A 9,850-nucleotide genomic window follows, 5' to 3' on the forward strand; every position below is an offset into this window, starting at 1 on the left:
TTGGGCGGGTTGAGTGGGAAACCTGAGCTCTGGGTAGAAACCTATACCTATGTTTGAGGTGAGACTCCAAAGAGAAAGGCTCATGCTCCGGGAATCAAAACTTTCCCAGGGTTTTCTTGCTATAAAACAAATGCCACAACAGATGTCCTCATATTATGGTATGGATACAGTATCTGAAGAAAATACAGTTGGAATAGGCTAAATCAGGTTTGACGTATGGTGGAAAATGACTTTACTATACAAAAAAAACCTACATAAATATGCTGCGGAAACTACCAACTCAGTCACAGGGCTTCCACAGGGCAACCGAAGCATTAATTATATCAATGATACAAAATGAAGGTCTTAAATGTCATTAAAAAACATTGAAATTGATCCCAGCAGGCAGTAAATCTACATTTCTGTGAAAATAGCATAACCGATAGACTTTTCTTTCCTGTAAAGATGCAATATTTATGAACCAAGACACGTTGAACTGCAGTTTTTACTGACAGTCAGTTTACATTAAACTGACTGACATTTTCCCGTCCAATTTTTGTCCTTGTGAGGGCTTAACCAAGTCTTTGCGTTTGTCCTTTGCAGTCAGACTTTGAGCAAATATACACAAGTCGCCCCCACACCGCCCGGACAAATCGTTCTGTACTGTCGACGATCAGCTTAACAGCTTAACCTCTTAACCCCCACCTGAACCGAGCCCATTTTTTCCTGTTTGGCTTTACAGAAATCTAAAAGCTTCTTGAAAAAAGTGTCAAAAATGTGACGAAACTCGCCAAAAAAGCAACAGAATGCTTCAAAAATAAAGCAAAAACGTGGCGATAACATGACTGAAAAGTTATGATCACTTTTGTTGGTCTTAGCTTTCAAATGAGGCGTTAGTTGCTCTCGAGTTGAGAAGTATTAAGATTTTGGGAAAATGTGCTTGGTGTAGGTTTTGCGATAGACGTTTTGTGAAAGTTTGTGTTTTGGCGTTTGTTGCAGCTTTCTCTCTGTGACACGTGACGGGACAGATAACGTCACATGCAAAGTTCAATGACTGGGCCCATGTCAATCATTGATGTGAAGTATAAAACCCGCAGGCAGGATGACATCAGTTACAGTAAAGAACGGTGAGTTTATGACGAGTTTGAGCCGATGGACTTTGGTAAGGACGGCGTGTACGTAAGAGCCGGCGTCTGCAGTGAAGTGGAGGCTTATTTTTGTTCATTGGTTCTGTGAAGAAGCTGGCCACGAGGGTTAAAATGGGCAGGCAGACTCGACAAATATAGCTCTTGCCACACATTTATTTCTAAAACTTCTCAGTGACCCACATGTCACATACAAAATGGCACCCTAGTGACTGCTTTTATAACTCCCCTAATGGGAAAGGACCTCCCACAGGTTAGTACCATTAGTTCATGAGTTCCAACAAATGATCAAAAATCATACACAAAAGGAAACACAAAGCAAACTTTAAACCAGTTTCCCCCTGCCACATGGTTCGGCCTGAGATTTTAAAATGGCCGACACAGACCACACCTCCCCTTTGTTCCCACCAGGTGGTACAGGTAAATGTGTACACTGAGTAAATGAATAAACAAAATGAATCTGATGGTTATTGTTAGCTAACGGATATTGCAAGTGTCTTGGTGTTAAAATAATGTTCCATAGCCTGCAAACACATTGGTTGTTTGCTTTGTTTGTCACAAAGCTCCAAAATAAGATTAAACCAGGTCTACAGTTATTTTAAATGATGGTTGATCCAGGCACAAAACAAGGCAAAAACATTATAACTAACATAAAAAGTTACACCACGCATTAGAAGAAGAAGAAGAAGCTGTGGTTGTAATGTAGTTCATGAGGAAAAGACAATAACTGCAGGGTGATGTATATTTATTTAGTGGATTATTGATACTGATACAAATGCATTAGTGTTCCAGGTGCAGAAAGTCACGAATATCATTAATAAAGTATTTCAGTCACTTTATGAGCTGACTTTTACTTTATTTCTAATCACTTATGTTGCTACATTAATTATTGCTGTAGTTCTTTGTGGTCTTGTGGGAAGATGAGTTCCCCCATCGCCCTGATGTACTCCAGTCCGTCCGGTTTTGTAGTTTTCAGTTTTGCAAAAGGAGGCACTGTTCCGCTGGCAAAGTATCTGAAGGCCGGCTCTGGAGAGCGGATGGCATCCAAAAACACCTGCAACAGTAAATAAGGCTTTGAACAGTAGCTGTTGCAAGTTGGTCAAACATACTTTGTAAATGTCCCTGGGAAAAAACGTTCTGAGCTCTTGAGAAGAAATCAAGGGCTTTCACAGATATGGTCACTAAGCGTTTTACGTGGGACCATTTATATTCACTCAACGCTTGTCCCGGGATCCCCACCTACACGGGGCCTTTCTGTGTGGAGTTTGCATGTTCTCTCTGTGTCTGCGTAGGTTTCCTCTGGGTACAGTTTCCCTTACCACTAAAAACATGCACAATAAGTGAATCTTCCAGCCGGGTGATTCGGACCATCAGCCTGGCTCCACATCTGGAGATGGGTCACCGGGCGTGGCACTGTCGTTGCCCACTGCTTCTTTACAGGTTGCCCCAGTGGCATTGAAGGATGAGTCAAATGCAGATGAAAAGATTATTTATTTGTTTCAACCTTCAGGAAAATATATTAGAAATTTCCTTCCACAGCTTCAAAAACGAAGGCGGGACTCTCAATCTCCTATGACCCTACGACCCTATGAACAGGTTGTTGTGTGTTGTGCACATAGTTATAATATTTAGAGATACATTATTGTTGTTCCGTCACATTCATGGTAATGGGCTCATGTGTTATGTGAAATTAACTTGCTCCTCCTTGCTCCTCTTACAGAGCAAATTCCTAAAAAGGCGGAGGGCAATTCTCCAGGGCCTGTCAAACAAAGCCCCAAGGTGAAACTTTAAAATCCAAGAGAACAAAAAACAGCATGGTAAGGCACATTGACTCTCTTCTCAAAGTTGTCACAGGAGGAAATGGTATTTTTAGAAACAAAACTATTTGGAGCCAGGCTTTTAAGTTGTTTTTGAGACGTGTAAAGTCCCCATTGGTTTCCATAACAAACCTTCAGGAGTGCCCTTGCCACTAGAGGGTGGTATTGCAGCAATGTCAACACCCCCCATGAGGATTAAAGAGAAGTGTGATCCTCACCTGTCGGTTGTGCACTCACCTTGACAATATCCTCTGTGTCCTGCGCGGCGTTTTGGAAAACTGTCCCACAATGCAGCAGGAACCTCTCGTAGAGGCTGAGCGTGTGGGAGTCCAGCGCGTCCAGAGCGCAGTCTCCGATCTCGGTCTTCTGAAGATTCAACATGAAGTCTGTGTTCACCGGACCGCACTCAATAATGCTCATGCTGATGACGAGGAGACAACAGGAATGAGCATTTACATTAAAGCTAGAATGATTAATGAATTTACTAATAGCGATCACAGAATTTTAATCGTTTTTTAATACGTTCTTAATAACAGGACTCACCGTATGTTGAAGTGCTGCAGGAGAACAGCCAGACTCTCACAAAGCCCCTCGATGGCAAACTTACTGGCGCAGTACACCTCGTTGAAAGGGAGGCCTGAAATAATGCGGTAAAGATGTGCATTTTGAATGATTTGGTGACAGAGGACACAGGACATGAGCTAAAAGAGCTTTAATTTTTTTGTTTTTTTATTGCCACTGTATACTAGACATCGATTAATTTCAGCTATTCTGCTGACACTATAGGGATGCTATAGGGAAAAACCAATTACGAAAAAAAATATTTGCAATTTTCAAGATCCATCTATTTAGAGACCAGTACACAGTGTTTAGGGTTCATATTTATGTTAATGTTTCAGTGACATTATGTCCTGAAAAAGGCTAATTAGTGCTTCAAAATGACAAAAAATGAATAAATAAAAAAGAATCTGGCTAATCAAACAATCTGACCTTTTGCTTTACACTTATTTAGTTATTTGTTACTTTTCTGCAAATCAAGGGAATACATGATTTGTTCCTGAATGATGATTTAGATTTATGGCTATGGCCTGATTTTGAAAAATATGTTTTAAGAATAATTTGTGCCACCACATGTATGAATATTTAAAGGTTGAGTTTGTATGAATGAATTTTGAATTTCATCAAAATCATCCAGCCATCAGGGGGAGCACTGGCATCATATAATTTAATAGAGCTATGTTTGATATTGTACCCAAGAGAAGTTATAAAAATGGTAAAAATGTATAAAAACAACAATGGACCTAATACAGAGCCCTGTGGAAAACCATCGGCTACAACCGCTTGTGCTCTGTTTGAAGGCTAGTTTGAGACAATTTCGGTCTTTTCTTATTTATTCCTTTTTCAAACCCAATGTGTTCTGTTTTACAAGTATTTGACGACTAACAGAATCAAAAGCCTTTGTTAAATAAATGAACATGGCCACTTTTTCCCACTCTCAAGTATCGATGTCATTTAAAAGTTTACTCGTGGCAGTGACAGTGTTATTGCCTTGTTTGATAAGGTTTACGAACAGAGAGTATTTTTTTTAAAATAATTTAATTTGATTACTTACAAGTTTTTCTACAATGACACAATAGCTTTAATATTTGGAAATGCTTGAATGGTCCCACCGTGCAGTCCCCCGGTGCTGCCCGTGACCAGGATGTGCCCCTCTCGTCTGGACTTCATGTCGGGGAGAAAGGCCTGGAGCGTTTGGAGCGTCCCAAACAGGTTCACCTCCATCACATTCTTCATCACCTTGGAGTCCTGCACCTCCAGAGGGCCCATGAGACCCACGCCTGCATTACACACTGTGAAGCGAATAAATCCGGTTTTACTCATTCATACATTACAATTAATATTTATATAGACTCTTAAATGTGCTTGTATTCCATTACACGCAATATCAATGCCATTATATATATATACATCTTTATATGCGTATCACTAGTTCATAAACTCAGAATCTTTACGGCTTGTGCATACCTAAAATGTCCACTCGGCCCTCCTGCACCCTGTCCCGCGCGCTCATGATGGAGGCCCGGTCAGTCACGTCCATCTGCAGAATGTCCAGAGTGTCTCTGTGGAACTCTGTCACACTCTTCAACAGGCGCTGCTTCTTATTCAGGGTCCTCAGCGTGGCGTACACTACACAGAACATGCAAGAGAAGGAAATCCTCAAATGGAATAACCTGGTGTTTCAGTGTAATTAGACGGTCAGCTGGTTGGTCATGTAATGTTACTGAGTCTAGAGCTGACCAACTGTAGCCACCCCGGATGCAGGAAGTAATTTTAGTTTTGACATCTTTCATGTTCCATTGTGGTGTTTTGGTCGCCCTGAGACATTTACGGACCTCATCCCAAGCAAATAATGATTAAACATGTGTGAGTTTTCTGTTGTTTCTCTTTCGAAGGTCATGCAACTGTTGAGTTATACGCAGAGCCGTTTTTTCCGATGCATAGGCCCCCGCAGCCTAAGGGCCCCGCATCTCAGTCAAACTACGATGTTGTTTCACTGATTAATCAATGCGTTGTTACGGGCCTATTTGTCTCAAAGATGACTTGAATCCACGCGGTTCTCATGAGCACAGTTGCTTACAGTAACTCTGGTTCTCTGAATGTCTAAAACGAACTGGGCGACTCACAGGCTCATTCTCAGTGGTCAGACAGAAGTAACCGTCAGGTGCAGGTTTCAGTTAGTTTATAAATCAGTGGTTGTGGGCGGCACGGTAGCGCAGCGGTTAGCACTCTCGCCTCACAGCTAGAAGGTCCGGGTTCAATTCCCATCAGGGGCCTTTCTGTGTGGAGTTTGCATGTTCTCCCCGTGTCTGCATAGGTTTCCTCCAGGTACTCCAGGTTCACCTACCACTAAAAACATGTACAATAGGACAGGATGAATGATGTTTGTGAGTGAATGTACGGTGGTGGTCAGAGGGACCGTTGGCGCAGACGTGTGCAGTGTGTCAGTCTCTGAAAACTGAAACTGAAGCTACAAACGCACTTTGTGACTATGTCTGTGACTATGTCTGTGAAAGGCCCTATATAAATAAAGATCTTCTTCTTCTTCCCAAACTGTGGGTCAGGGACCAGAGGTGAGAGAATGTCACCGTTTGCCTTTTAGCATTTTAAAAAGTTGGGAAATAAACTAGTAGTAGTTCTAAATCCCAGTCTCACAGTGGATTAGTGGTTAGTGGTTCTCACACAGAGGGGCAGGGCCTGAATTGAGAACATTATTTTCCACTTCTGTCCTGCACTAATGCGCAGTGGAACTGTTTTTGACAGTAAATGAGTTCGCTCTTCATCGAACAACCATGGGACGTGTACTGTAGGGCCCCCCCATGTGGATTTTTGTTTAGGGCCCCAGAAGGGCCAGCACCGGCTCTGCTCATACAACATACGCTCCCTGGTGAAAATGCCCTCCCTCCACATTTGCAGGCAAACTCATTGGTTGCCGTTTAGTTACAAATCTTCAATTGGCAAACTCCACCCATACCTCAGCTCGCGGTTAACCAGCCACACACTTTACTGTTGCAGATATTTGAGTTGCAAAGTGAGGCATGGATGTTTGTTTACCATCAGCGTGAGACCAGGAGACATGAATTCTCAACACACTGTGCCGGATGAGAGGGTTTAAAAAGTCTGAGAGGTGGCGTCAAAAGAGAGCCAAGAATGCCAGTAACGCTGTAAGAGCCAACCTGGCCAAGGCACAATGATTAGTTCGTGGCAGAAGGCCTCTGTAAGGAAAACAGATAAGCGTTTTTCACGGTCAAATAGCACCCTGAGATGACGCCGGGCGTAGATGGAGTTATTAATAAGGAATGACAACAATGCAGCATGAGAAGTGTCCTTGAAAGGCTGTGCAGGGGATAGGAAATTCTCTGCATAAACCTCTCTGCTCCCAAAGCTCGCACATCCTTCGGCCAGTTTTCGAGAATCATTTACAGCAAACTCTAAAACTTACTTCATTTGTGTCCATCCATGAAAAACTCAATTTCTGCAATATTCCAAGTGCACAATCATTATTAATTGACACAGTTAAGAATAAATGAAATAAATACGGGCCCTCAATCGCACCGAGAATTTTATGAACCTACTAATGAAAAGGAATAATGAATAATATGGGAATGTTCTGTGCAAAATGTAGCTCTATCCCCTGCCAAAATATTACCAAAATATATTTGTTTTATTTATTCATTAGGATGGACCTGTCATAGATATCAGTACATTTTCATACAGTAAAAAATGCATCATAATGGCAGTCTCCATTGCTTTATGTGATGAGGGACAAGTCATAGTAATAGCAGGCGTTACCTTTGTAGCTTTTCTCGGGATCAGAGGCCAGTGCTACGGCCAAACTGAGTCCAATCCCAGAGGAGCACCCGGTGATGAGGACGACCTTCCTCTTTTTATTGCAATCCATTATCCTTCCACCAAAACTCTCTCCAAACGACATAAGAACCAAATGCACCGAATGTCCAGGAAATACTCTGCCTTTTTCCACCATGCGCAAGCCACAAGGACAACTCAGCCCAAACATCTTTATCAGGCACCTGCACCGGACCCCCCCACCCTCCACCCCTCCACCCCACCCCGTCACCCCCTCACTCTATCTCTGCATTGTCCTTTTCCCATGGGACAAGTGGCACACCAAACCCCCACATATTATGGCTATACTCTGGCTCTGGAAACTTCAAAGTGCAGCTGCAGTGGCTGTGAGATGAGATTGGCCATTGCGACCACAAGAGGGCAGCAAACCACCGCCCTTTGAGTAACACATTATGAGGACGCTGAAGCTGTAGATTGTTTAACCTCTTAACTCCCACCTCAACCAGTGCATTTTCTCCTGTTCTGCATCTGTTCTCTAAAAGCTTTGTGACTGGAGAGCCTCATTTGAAAGCTAAGAACTAATATAAACGTGTTTTTTTTGGTTGCATTGAAACCGCGTCATGTTTTGGTTGCATTTTTGACACATTTTTCATTGTTTTTGTTGTTTTGTTGTGGCGTATCTTTTAGGTTTTCGGGCCTATAGGCCAGTGCAATGCCTCGTTTTTCAAGCTAAGGCCTTGTAGTTCTTTGAAAATGTGTGTAAGATCTATGTGGGTAACACACAACTTGCACAAGGTGGACGGCAGGTAAGTGGTTGCAGTAATAATGTTTAAATGGCTTCTTTGACTCCACTGCTGAATGTTAAATGCTAAATGTTTTAAAGCAGTACTTAGTAACTTGTTTACTTTAATAAATCCTTTTCGTAGTTCCTCTGGGAGTAATACAAGTGTTAATGGGATGATTTGGGGGTCGCTCATCTCCCCCCTGTGTCTCTGGACAGAAAACAACAATTGCAACTTGACTGCCACCGGGTCGGAGGCGCAATACACACTAATGGAATCATGAAGGAGAAGCTAACGGTTAAAGCTAACTGCGGGCTAGCGTCAAATAAACAGTATTTACAGCCAAGTTTGAGTGAAAAAAAATATTTCCATTGTGTAATTGGATGTACAATATCCCTCTCTCCCTTTGTCTTTCCTGTCAGCGTAGTATTTACTCTCCAAGACAATTAATAAGTAAAAAAAATCGCAACTTGCTACGTCACCTGCAGTTGTGCTAATGACCTCTAGGGTGCACGAGTTACTTAGTGCTGCTTTAAAACTGTAACAGATCGCATATACCGGTAATTAACATGCAATCTGACGTAACCTTAGTAAAATTGTTTTTTTTTCTGAAGTCCCTCCCTTTGCTGATCTCAGCAACTTATCACAATCCCCGGTGCCAGAACTTTGACCAATGAGGCGAAGCTTTCCTGTGAAACGGCCAATCAGAAGAGAAAAGTCATCTAAACTCTCGTGTTGTTGTCACTATTTTTGACATTATTTTCCATTCCTTTTTTGCCACATTTTCATCACTTTTTGTGGCTTTTTTGTTGTGTTTTTGTCACACATTTTTGTCACATTTATTTGCTCTTTTGTTGCATTTTCGTACTTGTTTGCGTATCATTTATGTTGCTATTTTGAGATTTGGGTAAAGCCAACCTGGAGAAAATGCTCAGTCCAGGTGGGGGTTAAGAGGTTAACATCACCTTAAAATCACACTCTTCAAAACAACTACATGGTAAAATGGTAAATGGTCTCAACTTATATAAATGGTCTCAACTTATATATTTTATGATTTTGTTCGTCTAATGCATTTTAAGTCATATTTCCACCATGATATTCACTTCTTTGCCTCAGGAACGCCGTGTTCCAGCTTCAAGCCTGAGCCAAAGCAATCACCACCTCCGTTGTTTATCTGAGTGCTTGTTTTATGAAGGGAGGCCATTTCATTTGATATTTCCACTTGGTCAAAGCAGCTTACATAAGAGCTTCAAGAACATGTTTACATTAAGGACCACTTCCCAGACTTAAACCAATCAGGAGAGATCATGATGGTCAGTTTTATCAAAGGAAAACACGAGGAGCACATTAGTTTTTCCCTGAAAGTGAATTGCAGAAGGTTTTATCGACTAAAATAATAATTGGGTTTTCTTTGAGATGACAGACAGAGAGGGGTTGGGGATAAGTAAGAACAGTTAGTGCCTCGGTATTGCGCAAGACCTGAATCTGCCCTGCATTTAACCACATTCTTCTGTGCTTTTGGAGCTGTCTGTCACGAGTAGAGAGCAGAGCATCCAGAGGTGACTGATGCAAAACACAAACATGCACAAAATGATCATTATCACAACATCAGGTGATCAACGTCCTGAGAAGAATCACCAGAAGCCATGTTCAGTTTTCCAATTCCCTTCAGTTTTAGCCTGGTTTTGGTCCTGATTATGCAAAGTCACAGTTCAATGACAAAACAAATGGCTCAAGAATTATTATTTTTTTACTTAACCTC

At 41.8% G+C, this 9,850-nt stretch overlaps 1 protein-coding gene across 1 annotated transcript; it reads right to left on the reverse strand.

Moving 5' to 3' along the window:
- Positions 1-2,010: 2,010 nt before the first annotated feature.
- hsd17b1 (hydroxysteroid (17-beta) dehydrogenase 1) lies at positions 2,011-7,400 on the reverse strand (the record flags this gene model as incomplete). The annotated part of the gene is made up of 6 exons (XM_079564727.1): positions 2,011-2,178; positions 3,179-3,362; positions 3,485-3,578; positions 4,612-4,791; positions 4,967-5,128; positions 7,292-7,400. 6 exons carry the CDS (start codon positions 7,398-7,400, stop codon positions 2,011-2,013), a joined length of 897 nt encoding a protein of 298 aa, XP_079420853.1.
- Between the last annotated feature and the right edge of the window lie 2,450 nt (positions 7,401-9,850).

The sequence above is a fragment of the Gobius niger genome (assembly GCF_951799975.1).
Source record: "Gobius niger genome assembly, chromosome: 10".
Taxonomy (NCBI): Eukaryota; Metazoa; Chordata; class Actinopteri; order Gobiiformes; family Gobiidae; genus Gobius; species Gobius niger.